This window comes from Gymnoscopelus microlampas, assembly GCF_963454915.1.
Source record: "Gymnoscopelus microlampas genome assembly, chromosome: 3".
Taxonomy (NCBI): Eukaryota; Metazoa; Chordata; class Actinopteri; order Myctophiformes; family Myctophidae; genus Gymnoscopelus; species Gymnoscopelus microlampas.
Genome location: NC_139940.1, coordinates 56,236,212 through 56,253,328, shown reverse-complemented (window position 1 = coordinate 56,253,328; position 17,117 = coordinate 56,236,212). Strand labels below are relative to the sequence as shown.

Here is a 17,117-nt window from a genome sequence, read left to right as displayed (position 1 = left end):
GTAAAGAAGTGGGTGAAATTATTTTTAGTGCAGCTCCATCGTTTTAGTTATTTTCAGAAAGAGAAAGAAAAGAAGATGGGGGAGGGGCAAGGAGAGAATAAAATATGAATTAAACAAAGATATTTACTTACAGTATGTACGTGAGGTTAGACACAAGGTGCATAAGGTACAGTATATACCTGAGGAGACATAAGGTGCATCAGCAGCAGCTATACTGTTCATGATATGTGCAATAATCCAGACTGTCCTCTTTCCAGAAACAGATGATGTAACATCATATCTTTAATCTGATTGGCTGATTCTTCTGAAGTAAAGAACGAGTCCTCCTTCATTCTCTTTCAGACTCTAGAACTTCTCTTTCAGTAAACATCTGTTTACTCTGATCTGTTTACTCTGATCTGTTTATTCTCATCTGTTTATTCTCATCTGTTTATTCCCATCTATTAAATTCAGTTCAGTTTTGATCAGTGATGATAAAGATTACAGCCACCCTCCTCATCCTCTCCTCTGTACTTCATGTCAAAGTGATCCCAGGAAGTAAGAAAATTATATTTATGTTATTATATAATATATACATTTATATCTACTGTTATCATATAAAATCAAATATGAGCGATGCACAATACAAACAAATGATACACACTCTCTCTCACTCACTCACTCACTCACTCACTCAGAGACACACACACACACACACACACACACACACACACACACACACACACACACACACACACACACACACACACACACACACACACACACACACACACACACACACACACACACACACACACACACACACACACACACACACACACATACACTTTGATCACATGACCAGCAGTGGTGAGCTGTGGATTTTTGAACTAAGGGTACTGTATTTTATGACGTCACGCGCGCGCACGTGCGCGCACATAGCCACTCAGCTCAGTGCTAGTTGAAATACTGTATTCAACATGTGATTATTAATGTAATCATATGTATTATTATTTTGTTGTATTGTTGCATTGTTAATTTGTTGTTTTTATTTTTGTTTCAAATTAATTCTTTTATTTTCCTTTTAATTTTATATAAAAGCCCTTTACATAGACTCACCCACACATAAGTAGGCCTACTTAAAATAATCAGACAACTTGTCTTTGTCTTGTCTCAGAGAACTGGGTCCTCTGCTAAGCGATCCCCTTCACACCTTGCAGTGCAGAGATGTTGTTTGTCATTGTGAGAGGAACACATTCAATTCAACTCTGTGTCTTTTCTCGAGTAGCCTAATGTTATGCAAAGCAGCCAGGTAGACGCTATTGAGAACGGCTCGCCACTGACGGCGCGAACCTTGAGAGGCTATTGTTTTTAAACTTTAAGGCGTTAAAGACCGCCGCTGACGGTGCGTGCACGCACGCCCCCAGCTCCCACAGTGTCAGAACTAAGGGTAGCATTGAGATGTAATGAGGCTTGGATTGATGTTTAATGAACCTGAACAGCATTTTACCAGTGACGCTGAACACACACACACACACACACACACACACACACACACACACACACACACACACACACACACACACACACACACACACACACACACACACACACATCTGTTTATTCTTGTCTGTTTATTCTCATCTGTTTATTCTGATCTGTTTATTCTCATCAATTGAATTCAGTTCAGTCTTGATCAGTGATGATGAAGATTACAGCCACCCTCCTCATCCTCTCCTCTGTACTTCATGTCAAAGCGATTCCAGGAAGTAAGTACATTATATTTATGTTATTATATAATATATATATTTATATCTACTGTTATTATATAAAAACAAATATGAACAATGCACAATACAAACATATGAGGCACGCACGCACGCACGCTCGCACGCACGCACGCACGCACGCACGCACGCACACACACACACACACATGATTGTTTAACATGATGATTATGTGTTATTGTCACTGTGAAGAAGTTTGTTGTTGAATTTAATGTCATCTTCGTTTTTGTTTTTCCAGTGTTCCATGAGAACATTAATGTCGTTGGCTGTTCAGACACAGTTAAAGACCCATATAAAGAGTGGATGTGGGCACTGGACGGTGAAGTGTTGTTCTACGCAGACTTCAACAAAGGGAAGATGGTGTTTCCTCAGCCTCCGTTTGTAGATCCAATCACCTTCACAGGAGCTTATGAAGCAGCTATGAATAATCAGGCGATCTGCAAACACAGCCTGGACAACATTCGCACTGCCTTGAAGAAACCACCAGTGAAAGGTACATGAATACTATGAACACAATAGTTATTAACTAAAACGGTTGATTATATTTAACATTAATGAAAATGTTTAAACATGTATATTAAGCATTTATGGTGAAATATTTTCTAAATAATATGTATTTCTAGTAAACATGAATATGTGATCAATGTGCTTTATTTTTATTTTATTTAACACATCTATGCATTAGTATGTACTTGTATTGTACTTTTAGTATTGTACTTTTACTCCACACAATTATTTGAAAACTTTAGTTACTAGTTACTTTGTAGATTTTGATTATTATTACAAATCATACAGTAACCACTTCAGCCCTATAGGCCTTTTGAAAATAGCCGATCTACAAGCTCACAATGCGTCACTAATCATGATTTGATGCATTGTGAGCTTGTAGATCTGCTATTTTCAAAAGATTTGTATACATTTCAAAACTTGAAATGGGACATTTTGTATAATGAGTATTTTTACTTTTTGTACTTTAAGTACATTTAGATGCAAATACTTTTGTACTTTTACTCAAGTACATTTTGAATTCCGGACGTTTAATTGTAACAGAGTATTTCTCTATATTGCAATTTTTGATGCTTTTAAGTAAAACATTTGAGTACTTTTTCCACCTCTGAAGGATGGTAGAGTGTGTTACTTTATGGTTGTTTAATTTATTGATCAATACAAAAAAAGCTCATGAGCTTGTAGAGTGTAGGGTGGGCGTGGCCTATCACCTTGGGGGGTTGGTTTGAATCTGTGGGGGGGGGGGGGGGGGGGGGGGGGTTAATCCTATTTCAACTGGATGGGGCCCCCAAAATAATCCTATTTGAACTGGAGACCCCCCAACATTGTAATATTGATTGACCTGGTATCCTATAGTTTCTTTGAGGCTCTTCATTGTTCTCTCTACTTTCTATATGTGACTATTTACCTTGTTTGCTGACTAGAGTCACTGATGGGAAAAGTACTCAAATGTTTTATTAAGTAAAATAATCAATGCTGCAATCTAGAAGTACTCTGTTACAAGTAAAAGTCCTGAATTCAAGAATGACTTGAGTAAAAGTACAAAAGTATTTGCATCAAAATGTACTTAAAGTACCAAAAGTACTAAAATGTTTGAACATAGCAGATCTACAAGCTCGTAGCGCGGCACTCGGTGCCGCACTATGAGCTTGTAGATCTGCTATTTTCAAATAGCCTATATATAGTAGTTATAAGAAAGGGGTTATCCTGGAAATACATGGGGTCTGACAGACAGACAGACAGACAGACAGACAGACAGACAGACAGACAGGCAGGCAGGCAGGCAGGCAGACAGACAGACAGACAGACAGACAGACAGACAGACAGACAGGCAGGCAGGCAGACAGACAGACAGACAGACAGACAGACAGACAGACAGACAGACAGACAGACAGACAGACAACTGGACACATAGAGAAACAAAACTTAACTGGTAGCTCAATCTCATTGTATTTAAGATATTCAATATACATTCAAAACATTTTAATGCCAGATTTCACATCCTGAACCTATTTTAGACTTTATGTAGTGACATATTGGGCCGATAGGGGGCAGTTAGCCTAGTGTTGATATTATACAGATGATAATAAAACTGAACTTTAATGACTTTTTTAATTGTCTGTTTCCAGATGGATATGTGTTCTATGTGGCTCAACGCTGTGTGTTTAACTCCAGTGAGCTGAAGGACATACAGTACATACAGTCAATGAATTTCGGTGATGAGTTCCTAAGGTGGGACAGTAGAGTAGATCAGTGGGTTGGATACACTGAGTATGGGGTGAAGAACGCAGAGCACATGAATAAGGATCCTGGACAACTGTCTTATTGGAGATCACGACGAGAGGCACACTGCAAACCCAACATTGAGATCGTCTACTCCTCTGTTCTGAACAAGAGAGGTGAGCTGATCTCAGAGCAGCACTCAACACTCATCACCTCATAAACTATAACATGAAATCACATGATTCTATTCAGAGATGATTAATGGTGTTAATATTGATCTGATAATGATTATAAAACATTACTTAATCTGCTGACAAACATTTCAGGTCCTCCTAAACACTTAAAGGAGCAGTTCACCCCAAAAAATGACATATCTTCTATATCAATTACATCCCATGAAGCCTTGAATTCATGGAGATTTTTTAGTTTTGTCGCATTCCTGAGACAATAATTTCTCTCTGGTAATCTCTGGTTGGACACTTGAGTGTCCTATCGGCAGTGCCGGATTTATAGGAGTTGAGGCCCATGGGCTAGAGCAATTTTCGAGGCCCCCATTCGCAGGACACATGCGCGCGCGAAAAATGATCGCGGTTTTGGGCAGATTGGGTTAGTTTTTTTTTTCAGTTTTTGGTTTCTTTATTTCGGTTTTAGGGTTAGAAAAAAACAATTTGATCATAAAAAAAAAAAAAAACTTTTGTTTTTCACCAAAAAAATCGGAGTTCCCCCCCCCCAGTTGGAGGCCCGTGGGCTGCTGCCCACCCTAACCCAACGGTTATATTAGTCCGGCCCTGCATATCGGAGAGACCGCCGGTCATCAAATTTTTGGCTTAGGAATGTGACAAAAACTAAAGAAATATAGTTATAGTTCAAGGCTAGGTCTATTGCTACAGTCTGCAGATTATGGTGGTAGATTGGGAGTGAGTCTGCAGCTCTAACTGCAATGGGCAGTTTGTTCCACCGTTTGGGAGCCAGAAGGGAGAAGAGTTTAAGACGTGTGGAGCGTTGTCCAGGGTGTTTTAGAGAAGATTCTGACAGCTTCCCTGTGTTAGCTGATCTGAGTGAGCGGGAGGGGTTGTAAGCCTGTTAAAGTTTTCTAGATCATTTGGATCTCATTTTATTAATGATAATGACATGTTCAAATGACTGGTATATATTAATAAGGGTCATAATAATGGTAACAATAATAATAATCTTATTTATCCAGTGGAGCCCAAAGTGAGACTGAAGTCAGAGACTCCCCCTCGTCGTGGTGAACACACTCACATGCTGAGGTGCAGCAGCTACGACTTCTATCCTAAAGTGATCCTGGTGACCTGGTGGATAGGTCAAGAACCTTTGACCTCTGGTCTCTCCTCTACCGACAAGCTGTCTGATGGAGACTGGTACTACCAGTACCACTCCTACCTGGAGTACACACCCAGGTACAGTACACACCTAACAGACACCTATACATAGAAATACACACCTAATAGACACCTCTACTAGTACTACCAGTACCACTCCTACCTGGAGTACACACCCAGGTACACACCTAACAGACACCTATACATAGAAATACACACCTAATAGACACCTCTACTGGTACTACCAGTACCACTCCTACCTGGAGTACACACGCAGGTACACACCTAACAGACACCTATACAGAGAAATACACACCTAATAGTCACCTATACATATATTCTTTAAAAATAAAACAAGTGTTACTCTCTTGCTGAAAATGGCCCATTAATTGGTAGGCTAATATTACGTCACACACACACACACCCACCCACCCACCCACCCACCCCCACACCCACACACCCCCACACCCACACACCCCCACACCCACACACATACGATTCCTCCTGACCATGTTTATCACCAGTCCACTCCAGACTAAACCACGCAGCAAGCTCGTCGTCGTGCACACATGACGAACGCAGAAAGAGACCCGCGCAAGAGCGTGCTATACTTATATGAATACACACACAGGAATACGCTATAACGTGCTTATCTCGTTATTAAGTTTCTTCTGCGTCTTGCCTTCCTATTGTTTCTGCAATGGGGAGGGAATAGTGGAATACACAATAAACACTAGAGCGGAGGAGAGCCCAGCGGGGCATTCACGCTCCTACATAAACAAAGTCAAACAAAATATTAACAAAGGTCAACGGATCAATATGTCGTTTCAGCGTGTATGGGTACTAGTACTGTGTGTGTGTGTGTGTGTGTGTGTGTGTGTGTGTGTGTGTGTGTGTGTGTGTGTGTGTGTGTGTGTGTGTGTGTGTGTGTGTGTGTGTGTGACAGATCAGGAGAGAAGATCACATGCATGGTGGAACATCCCAGCCTGACCGCGCCTATCAAGATGGACTGGGGTCAGTTACTGTAATCTAGTGTAATCTACTGTCAAAATAGCAGATATAAAAGCTCATAGCGTGGCACCGAGTGCCGCACTATGAGCTTGTAGATCTGCTATTTTTGAAAAATCGTGAACATTCGTGAAAATCTTTGAATATATGTATTTTTAAAGCAAACATTTGTAACTGTAAAATGTCTCTCAACATATGTCTTAATTTTTCTGAAAAAATATATCAGTGGTGCTCAAACTTTTTCTTGTCAAGGACCCCCAAATTGATATGTTTTCGGCCACTGATCCCCATCAATATATGTTGTTCCAGTAGAAAATGTTTGAGTTAAAAATGTTGTTTAAAAAATAAAATATATAAATTATATTCAAACATTTGCACAAATGTTCAAGATTTTTCAAAAATAGCAGATCTACAAGCTCATAACGCGGCACTCGGTGTCGCGCCATGAGTTTATTGATTTGATAAAAGCAGATTAAAGACCAGATTGATTTGCTAAAAGCTGATAAAAGACCAGCTTGATTTGATAAAAGCTGATAAAAGACCAGATTGATTTGATAAAAGCTGATAAAAGACCAGATTGATTTGATAAAAACAGATATAAGACCAGATTGATTTGATAAAAACAGATAAAAGACCAGATTGATTTGATAAAAGCAGATCAAAGAGTCATCATGGTTTCATCAATGTGAAAACAAGACAGTTTTATAAGACAGAACAAGCGCTGATGTTCTTTTTTTACAAACTGCCTCACAGTTCTGAGTCTATGACTCTGTCCCAAGATACTTTCTGCACATTCCACAGCCTGGTTTATAATCATAGTAAAAGGTTGATTCATGTCTTCTAAAATCTATCATCATATCCTTTGTTTTGGATGTATTTAGCTCTAAGAAGGACATGTCACATCAGGTGACAAACTCCTCAAGGACTGGACCAATAGGGTTGGACTCATTATTACTGAACAGACTCACAATGACTGTGTCGTCTGTTTATTAGGTTTCGAGAGCCTATCAGGCTTCGAACCCTATTACATCTGTAAGAATTCATGATCTTCCGCCGGTTTTGCCAGTTCTGGCCTAACCGCCTGGTCACTTCTTATGAAATTCGGCAATATGGTAGAGGGCTATGCCAAACGGCGAAAACCCGAAACTCACAACCATTGGCCAAAGGGTGGCGCTGTAGCACTCAATTGAAAATGCCAACTTTGAACAGGTACAGCTCATGCCCTGTTCGACCTACAGCCATGAAACTTCGATACACACATGCGTCTCCTCAAGCCTAACAACTTTCGCTGTTTGACTTTTGACCTCTGACCTTTAGATCTCCCACCATTTAGAATTCTATGAAAAGCAGTAAAAAGCAGTAAAAAAATCACTTCTCCTGGGATTTATGAGCAATCTGTACGAAACTGTATACACATGAACTTTGGACCAATGCCGACAAACGTAACTTAGCGGATTTTCCATAAGTGAAAACGTTAAGCTTTTATAAGCCAATGAAAATTGCAGCTTTTTTAAAATTATTCATCTGCCCCTAACACATACATGCAGACTCACATTTGTTTGACACTTTGCAATATTGTAGAGGGTCCTTCCAAGTATCACTGAAACCAATCTTACTCCAATTGGTCAAAGGGGGGCGCTATAGCAATTTTTTGAAAATGCAAACTTTAAACAGGCAAAAGTCATGCCTCGTTTGGCCGACAGCCGTTAAACCTGCTTACACATGTGCCTTGACTCATGAGGAACACATGTATCACTTTGACCAGTAAGCTCTGCCCTTAGATTGTCTGCAATTTTGAGCAGTTTGAAAAACATTTAAATCCAGGATTTCTGAGCAATTTGCATGAAACTGTGTCAAATACATGTTTGAGGCCCTTTTTCACAGGTTCAGGTGTGTTGGTTCAATAGCTTGATCGCTTAATCATCTGCCTTGAAACCATAGGGTAGCCGGTTCGAATCCCACCTCAGGTAGACTTAATTATAATTGCATTGCACACAACATGACTATATCAATGAATACATGTGCAATTGTTAAAGATGACGAGAAATGAATACTTGAAAGTAGTTCTTTTCAATGTATGACGTACTTCATTCGCGCTTTTGTTTTGTTTTGTTGGATTCTCCCTTTTCACTGTCTAAGGCTGTGTATTGGATAGCTCCACCAGTATGTGTGAGTCTCATGTGCCAAAGGTCCCTGGTTCGAATCCCACTTATTACAGTTCACATTTAAATTGCATTGTACAAAACATGACCCTGTTAATTCAGACATGTGCAATGTTTAGACAATAACACGAAATGCTTTTGAGAGTAGTTGTTTTTTATGTATGACATACTTTCTTGTGAAAATAGACGATCTACAATCTCACACCTTTTTAGATAGCAACGCGTTGTGAGCTTGTAGATCGACTATTTTCCACTAGTTTCCATTCCGAAATATATTGAGCAGTTTGAAAAACATTTAAACCAAGGATTTCTGAGCAATTTGCGTGAAAGTGTGTCATGTGTGTAAACTCCCTTTTCACTAGTACAGGTCTGTTGGCCCAATGGCTTAATCATCTGCCTTGAAACCACAGGGTTCCTGGTTCGAATCCCACGTCATGGAGAATTCATTATAATTGCATTGCACACAACATGACTGTATCAATGAATACATGTGCAATTGTTAACCAGTAAACTCCGCCCTTAGATTGTCTGCAATTTTGAGCAGTTTGAAAAACATTTAAATCCACTATTTCTGAGCAATTTGCGTGAAAGTGTGTCATGTGTGTGAACTCCCTTTTCATCAGTTCGGGTCTGTTGGCCCAATGGCTTAATCATCTGCCTTGATACCAGAGGGTCGCCGGTTCAAATCTCACCTCATGCAGACCTCAACTCAATTGCATTGCACACAACATGACTGTATCAATGAATGACCAATGCCGACAGACGTGAGCAAGCAGATTTTCCATAAGTGAAAACGTTAAGCTTTTTATAAGCCAATGAAAATTGCAGTTTTATGACAATTATTCATCTGCCCCTAAAACATACATGCAGACTCGCATTTGTTTGACACTTTGCAATATTGTAGAAGGTCATTCCAAGTATCACTGAAACCAATCTTACTCCAATTGGTCAAAGGGGGGCGCTATAGCAATTTTTTGAAAATGCAAACTTTAAACAGGCAAAAGTCATGCCTCGTTTGGCCGACAGCCGTTAAACCTGCTTACACATGTGCCTTGACTCATGAGGAACACATGTATCACTTTGACCAGTAAGCTCTGCCCTTAGATTGTCTGCAATTTTGAGCAGTTTGAAAAACATTTAAATCCAGGATTTCTGAGCAATTTGCGTGAAAGTGTGTCATGTGTTTGAACTCCCTTTTCACTAGTTCAGGTGTGTAGGTTCAATAGCTTGATAGCTTAATCATCTGCCTTGAAACCACAGGGTTGCTGGTTCGAATCCCACCTCAGGTAGACTTCATTATAATTGCATTGCACACAACATGACTGTATCAATGAGGAACATATCTATCACTTTGACCAGTAAGCTCCGCCCTTAGATTGTCTGCAATTTTGAGCAGTTTGAAAAACATTTAAATCCAGCATTTCTGAGCAATTTGCGTGAAAGTGTGTCATGTGTGTGAACTCCTTTTTCATCAGTTCGGGTCTGTTGGCCCAATGGCTTAATCATCTGCCTTGATACCACAGGGTCGCTGGTTCAAATCTCACCTCATGCAGACCTCAACTCAATTGCATTGCACACAACATGACTGTATCAATGCATGTGCAATTGTTAAAGATAACGAGAAATGCATACTTGAAAGTAGTTATTTTCAATGTATGACGTAATTCATTTGCCCTTTTGTTTTGTGTTGTTGGATTCTCCTTTCTCACTATCTGATGCTGTCGATTCAATAGCTCCACCAGTAGAGTGTGAGAGTGTCAACAGACACCATCAGGGAGGCCATATCTCTAGCTCAATGAGAAGAGAGGCAGCCTGTGAATCCATAGGTCGCTGGTTCGATCCCTGTCCCCAACAATGCGTTGAGGTGATCATCATTTGGAATTCCCCCTATTCCCATGGATTGGATCCACCCCTCTCACTCATCACCAATCACACCTGCCACATGCACAGTACAAGTACTTTTACTTTACTACTCTACTCTACTGCAATTACAGCAGATGACAGCTTTAGTTACTTGTTACTTTGCAGATGTAATTATTAATACAACACCTACAGTAACCACATACAGCCGATCTACAATGTGACGCGTTATGAGCTTGTATGTATATAATAAGCAACCCATGCTGTATGATAACTTACCACATATGAAATCCAATTCTGTCTATCCAATGGCTCAGTCTGTACTGTGGCCATAGCTGAGTGGTTAGTGAGCCCACCTAGGGAGCCAGAGGCCCTGGTTGCCCCAGGTACGATTCCAGGCCAGGCCAGCAAATGTGTCGATGAAATGAAATTTGTCCCTGAGCAAGACTCTTAACCCCTAATTGCTCACAGGCCCTCATTGGAAACAAGACCGCAAGGACTTTCATGAACGGACCTGGAATTATCCTTATCCTTTACACTGTCTACCCACAAGTCTATAGGTCCCTGGTTCAAACCTCAATTTAACCGGTCCAAATATAATTTACTGAACAAAAATCATGACTTTGTTAATTAATGCATGTTCACTTCTTCTCTCTCGCTCTCTCTCTTACTGCCTCTCTTTCTCACTGCCTCTCTCTCTCTCTCTCTCCCTCTCTCTCTCTCTCTCTCTCTCTTTCTTTTCTCTCTCTCTCTCTCTCTCTCTCTCTCTCTCTCTCTCTCTCTCTCTCTCTCTCTCTCTCTCTCTCTCTCTCTCTCTCTCTCTCTCTCTCCCCTTCTCTCTCTCTCTCCCTCTCCCTCTCCCTCTCCCTCTCTCTCTCTCTCTCTCTCTCTGTCACTGTCTGTCTGTCTGCCAGTCTGCCACTCTGTCACTGTCTGTCTGTCTGCCAGTCTGCCACTCTGTCACTGTCTGTCTGTCTGTCTGTCTGTCTGCCAGTCTGCCAGTCTGCCACTCTGTCACTCTGTCACAGTCTGTCTGTCTGCCAGTCTGCCACTCTGTCACTGTCTGTCTGTCTGCCAGTCTGCCACTCTGTCACTGTCTGTCTGTCTGCCAGTCTGCCACTCTGTCACTGTCTGTCTGTCTGCCAGTCTGCCAGTCTGCCACAGTCTGTCTGTCTGCCAGTCTGCCACTCTGTCACTGTCTGTCTGTCTGCCAGTCTGCCACTCTGCCACTCTGTCACAGTCTGTCTGTTTGTCTGTCTGCCACTCTGTCACAGTCTGCCAGTCTGCCAGTCTGTCACAGTCTGCCAGTCTGCCACTCTGTCACTGTCTGTCTGTCTGCCAGTCTGCCAGTCTGCCACAGTCTGTCTGTCTGCCAGTCTGCCAGTCTGCCACAGTCTGTCACAGTCTGCCAGTCTGCCAGTCTGCCACTCTGTCACAGTCTGCCAGTCTGCCACTCTGTCAAAGTCTGCCAGTCTGCCAGTCTGCCACTCTGTCACAGTCTGCCAGTCTGCCATTATTCTCGAAACCGCTCATTGCTGCTTGCAGCTATATTTGTTTATTGTGTTTGGTTGTTGTAGCTTATTGTCAGATGACTCCATGTCAGAGTCTGTGAAGAACAAGGCGTTTTAATATACTGTAATAATATGATATGATATGATATGATATGAGATATAATATTTGTATTGTCAGATTTCTCCATACCAGAGTCAGTGAAGAACAAGGTGGCCATGGGAGCATCAGGTCTGGTTCTGGGTCTGGTCTTGTTCCTGTCTGGATTCATCTACTTCCAGTGGAAGAAACGAGGTGATTAGCATGTTTAATTAACATGTTTCATTAATTAATCTACTACCAGTGGAAGAAATGAGGTCAGATCAACAGAGGATCACATGACATATGGAACCCTCAGAGAAATGCAAACAAACAAACAAACATACAAGTAAAGCCACAACCTAAACTGGTTTGTATTGGTTTTGAACCTTAACCGGTTTAGACCAGTTTAGACAACCTAGTTAAAGGTCAAAGTGTGTTCTATGTTGTCACATTTAGCTTTAATACATCAGTGTTACATTTAGTCCTAAATATGAGTCAAATGTTCACATTAGTTCTGATGACTGAATGTTGTGTGTACATTTATGCATTTTATGGAGAAATACACACAATACAGTACATCAAATTCATTTGTTTGTGTGTTTTAACTGTGTCTCTTCTTCTTCTATCAGGTCGTATTCTGGTGCCGACAACCAATGATGATCTTTAGACTCCTCCCACACACCCAGGTTCACTTCCTCTTTCTTTTTACTGAACTTTTTTTATTTTTGTTTATGTATAAAAGTGTATAAAACTACAAAGAAATACACAAAACAACGTGCTTGTGTAGAAGTGAAACAACTAGCCTGGTGAACCATGCCGGTCGTGTGAATTCACATTATCATGTGTCTTCTGCTTAATTTATTATAATAATGAATCTAATAATCACATTTAATAATCAAATGATGTTGTATCACTGAAGACAATGTGATCAGATGGGGGGGGGGGTCCTCTTGGTCGAAATAAACATTTCAATGATCTGTACCCAATGATTCAGTTCATTTAAAACACTGATCATTCCATCACTATCAGGATCAAAGACAGAACCTTGTGGTCCAAAGGAGAGTGTTCTACCAACTGAGCTGCCCTTCCTACTAAAGGCCCGTTCAAAGTCCCTAGATGGGTCTGAAACGTGCGTCAGGAGGTGAGGGATTCCGTCCGTTCTTTACGGACACATGCATAGTCGCTCGCGTTATTTAGGGGCTATTTTATTCATTTTAAAGTGTACAGGCGTAACACACCTATTCATCCACTAGATGGCAGTTGCAAGAGTATGTACCAGACGCGTCCCAGACCCATAATGTTGCCATGTCTGCGTATTATAAGCGGCTTTGGCCTTATTTTTCTGTAAAGTTGCTTGTAAACAAACAAGCATTTTTGTATTGGTGGTTGTGGTTTTATTTGGGCTTGTTTCTAAAGTGTAGTTGCTTATTTGGGCCAATTATTATTTAAACCAGTGATTCTCAAATATATATTGATCTGCTATTTTCATGTGTGGCCTAGTCGATTAATTATTTTGGGCTTGTTTTCATAGACCTGGTTGCTTATTTCTCTCACAAAACCTGGCAACAGCGCAACATGGAACTAGCATTGTAGCATCTCCATCTAGCCAAAACAACGCAATAAAAGACACAAACTAGACAAAAACAATGGTTGTCTACAAAAGGTGAGTTTCGACCCCTACTGCACTGTGCTATAGTATTGGAATGGCTGTGTTCATTTTGTGACAGACCGTCAGACCGTGGATCGACGAGTCTAAGTACTTAAGTACATTTACTCAAGTACTTCCACCAACAACGTGGGTCTTTTTTTTTAGAAAGAGGGGCAGAGGAAAACTTTTTTCCCCTTATACTGCCAAACGGGCGCCAGTGGTACTACAGATAACGTACTGAACGTACACGTCGGGTCGACGGTGAATGTCGACTGAACGGACGGAAAAACTGCAGCCGTTAGTGACGGAGGGGGAGTAAAAAACGACAACGCAAGGAGCGCCGGCGCTCGTTACGTATCCTTACGTCCGACTATGAATGATACTTTAGATACACTATTGACAAAGTATTGGTCAAATGTTGAATTGACTGAGTTGTTTCTACTTTGATGGTTACTGTAGTTGCAGGGAGGGTGCTGGGAGGTTAGGTTTTCAAGTAGTTTATTCATAACTTGTTCATTATCTATTATCCTTTCATAGTTTTAAATAATTAAATCATTAACCATTAACAAACATTTAACAAGTTATTAATGACACATTAATAATCATTTGGGAATGATTATGTACTATTATAAGAGAAGGTTATTCTGTTAACATGTTCACACAGTTAATACATTCTGATTCTTATTGTTTTTTTGTCTTTTCACAGAACACCTGGGTGTGTTTTCAGAGAAGCAGAGAGTCATTGCTGCTCCCTAGTGGAGAAAGGAGGAAATACATGTGTGTCCATTCAGCTGGTAACCGGTCAGGTGGGCACAAAAACCAACTGGGCACACCGGACAACTGGGCACACAGCCGTCTGGGCACACAGGTCAACTGGCCACACAGTCAACTGGGCACACAAGACAGCTGGGCACACATTCAACTGGGCACACTGTCAACTGGGCACACAAGACAACTGGGCACACAGTCAAGTGGGCACACAAGACAGCTGGGCACTCTGCTTTGATGTGCCCCCCCTTTCTATGAAATCCAGAGATTAGTGAACCCCTGCTGTGAATTGTCTGCTCCTGAGTTCCTGAGTGGACGCTCCTGAGTTCCCCCCCTCAGACAGCCGCATAATCACCCCCATAGGGTTAGGATGAGAGTTAGGTATAGGCCTAGGATGTGACAGTTTCCACTGATTCAACCTAGTGGTCCCTCCCCACTGCTTACACCTAATGGCCCTCCTCCACTGAGTTCACCCGCATAATCACCCTCCACCCAGGTTAGGGTTAGGGTTAGGGTTTAGGGTTAGGGTTAGAATGTAAGAGTCTCCACCGATTCAACCTACACACACACACACACACACACACACACACACACACACACACACACACACACACACACACACACACACACACACACACACACACGCGCACACACACACACACACACACACACACACACACACACACGAGAGGCAATACACAGCTCACAACAAATGGATGAGGACGCTGTCAGAACTGCAAGGACACACTGCAATACACTATCTCAGTAACAGACATTACACAATGTCTCCCACCGTCTCTCTCTCACAGTGGGGGGGCGGGGGGTACTTAAATATCAAAGGAACACAAAAATCCTTGGTAGTCATACGGTGTGCCCAGATGTCCATGTGCCCAGTCATCTCGTGTGCCCAGATGTCCGTGTGCCCAGTCATCTCGTGTGCCCATATGTCCATGTGCCCATTCATCTCGTGTGCCCAGATGTCCGTATGCCCACTTATCCGGTGTGCCCAGTTGTCTAGAAACTCGTGTGCCCAGATGTCCAGTGTGCCCACCTGACCGGTATTCATTCAGCTTTTAAATACTCATAGCAGCAGCACAATGATGACATCATCAACCTTTTTCACTAATGTGTCCTTTAAACAATTCAAAGTGCTAAATGGCTAGCGAAGGCTAACGATAATTACTGTCTTTTCCCAGTGTTACGCAAAGGTTGACGTGGTTTTGGGGTGATTTTATGGTTAGGTTTATAGACATAGTTTATGTGAGGTTAAAGGTCAGAGTTTAGAGTTAAGGTTAGGTTCATAGACATAGTTTATGTGAGGTTAAAGGTCAGGGTTTAGGCGCCACCTGGGCGACACACCAAAGGAAGAGGGAGTCCCAATTAGTGTGGGCGGTTCATCAAATTACTTTGTATAGTTTCTGTCGTCAGAAAACACAAACATAATATTTCAGTTCTACACTATATTAAAACATTAAATAAATGATCACACACACAATCAGAGTTCTTCATAACATATATAATATTAATATCCATCTGAATGGAAGTCAGTCAACCATGTTTGTGAAAAAGGTTTTATTATTATTTTATAATTGACCATAAGTCATTTATTATTATGTAATCATTTGTAATGTGTGATAATTAATGTGTTACGATCATCATGACATCACTATTTCCTTGTGATGGGTGGACCTGGTCCTCTAGGGTGGTCTGAGGTGATGGGTGGACCTGGTCCTCTAAGGTGGTCTGAGGTGATGGGTGGACCTAAACCCTCTAGGGTGGTCTGAGGTGATGTGTGGACCTGGTCCTCTAGGGTGGTCTGAGGTGATGGGTGGACCTGGTCCTCTAGGGTGGTCTGAGGTGATGGGTGGACCTGGTCCTCTAAGGTGGTCTGAGGTGATGGGTGGACCTAAACCCTCTAGGGTGGTCTGAGGTGATGTGTGGACCTGGTCCTCTAGGGTGGTCTGAGGTGATGGGTGGACCTGGTCCTCTAGGGTGGTCTGAGGTGATTATTTATCTTTCCGTTTTTCAGCTCCACTGTTGTGTTTCTATCCGTTCCTTCCCCCCTGGGATCTGGGCCCCTGATCATGAATGGTTTGAAGTTCAGATGTTAGATTTTTGGCTTTAATTTGCTTGGTTTGAATGGAATGTCACAATATCAATAAAGGAATGAGAAAACATAATTGTGCCTCATGTTCTCTTACATTTAACTGCAGGTGGGTTGCCAATTTCAGCCAATCAAGAGAGAGTGCCCATTCACAATATAGAGCTATTTAACACTGTTACTGAACAAACACTCTATAGTAATGATTACTATCACAATATAGAGCTATTTAACACTGTTACTGAACAAACACTAACAATGATTACTATCACAATATAGAGCTATTTAACATTGTTACTTTACAAACACTCTATACATGTACGGGTTGTAAATGGAGAAAGTGCCAAAACCAGATATTCCTCCATGACGTTTGTGACAGACAAGCATCATGTGAACCATGCCTAGCTTTTTTACATAAAGTCCCTCAGTTTGGCTGTTGTGATGTGACACTATTGTGAGCATGTACTGTATAGCTAATTTTTTTTTACATTTTAGCCTATAGTAACATGTCATAAATAGGGACACCAAGTTGAAAACAGTTACAGTATGACTTTGGAAAATCCAGAAAGTTCTTCTTCACCCACTGATGACTTCCTCAAACATTGCTTTAACTATTGATGGTTTGACCTCCTCACCTCCATC

The 17,117-nt window shown here is 41.3% G+C and overlaps 1 protein-coding gene and 1 long non-coding RNA gene across 2 annotated transcripts; both read left to right on the top strand.

Moving 5' to 3' along the window:
- Positions 1-355: 355 nt before the first annotated feature.
- Positions 356-14,421, top strand: LOC311041935 (H-2 class II histocompatibility antigen, E-S beta chain-like). The gene is made up of 9 exons (XM_084052417.1): positions 356-537; positions 1,665-1,748; positions 2,005-2,259; positions 3,902-4,171; positions 5,200-5,416; positions 6,285-6,352; positions 12,058-12,171; positions 12,588-12,644; positions 14,313-14,421. Exons 2-8 carry the CDS (start codon positions 1,682-1,684, stop codon positions 12,623-12,625), a joined length of 1,029 nt encoding a protein of 342 aa, XP_083908543.1. The 5' UTR covers positions 356-537; positions 1,665-1,681; the 3' UTR covers positions 12,626-12,644; positions 14,313-14,421.
- Positions 14,422-15,557: 1,136 nt separating this feature from the next.
- Positions 15,558-16,554, top strand: LOC311041979. Its single transcript, XR_014600443.1, has 2 exons — positions 15,558-16,304; positions 16,377-16,554. It is a non-coding gene; the product is annotated as an uncharacterized lncRNA (long non-coding RNA).
- Positions 16,555-17,117: the final 563 nt, after the last annotated feature.

Excerpts from the sequence above, each read along its gene's own strand:
- LOC311041935 (XM_084052417.1), top strand. The coding sequence starts at position 1,682 with ATGATGAAGATTACAGCCACCCTCCTCATCCTCTCCTCTGTACTTCAT. Across the intron at positions 4,172-5,199 it reads CTCTGTTCTGAACAAGAGAG|TGGAGCCCAAAGTGAGACTG; the intron begins GTGAGCTGATCT and ends TTATTTATCCAG. Across the intron at positions 6,353-12,057 it reads GCCTATCAAGATGGACTGGG|ATTTCTCCATACCAGAGTCA; the intron begins GTCAGTTACTGT and ends TTGTATTGTCAG.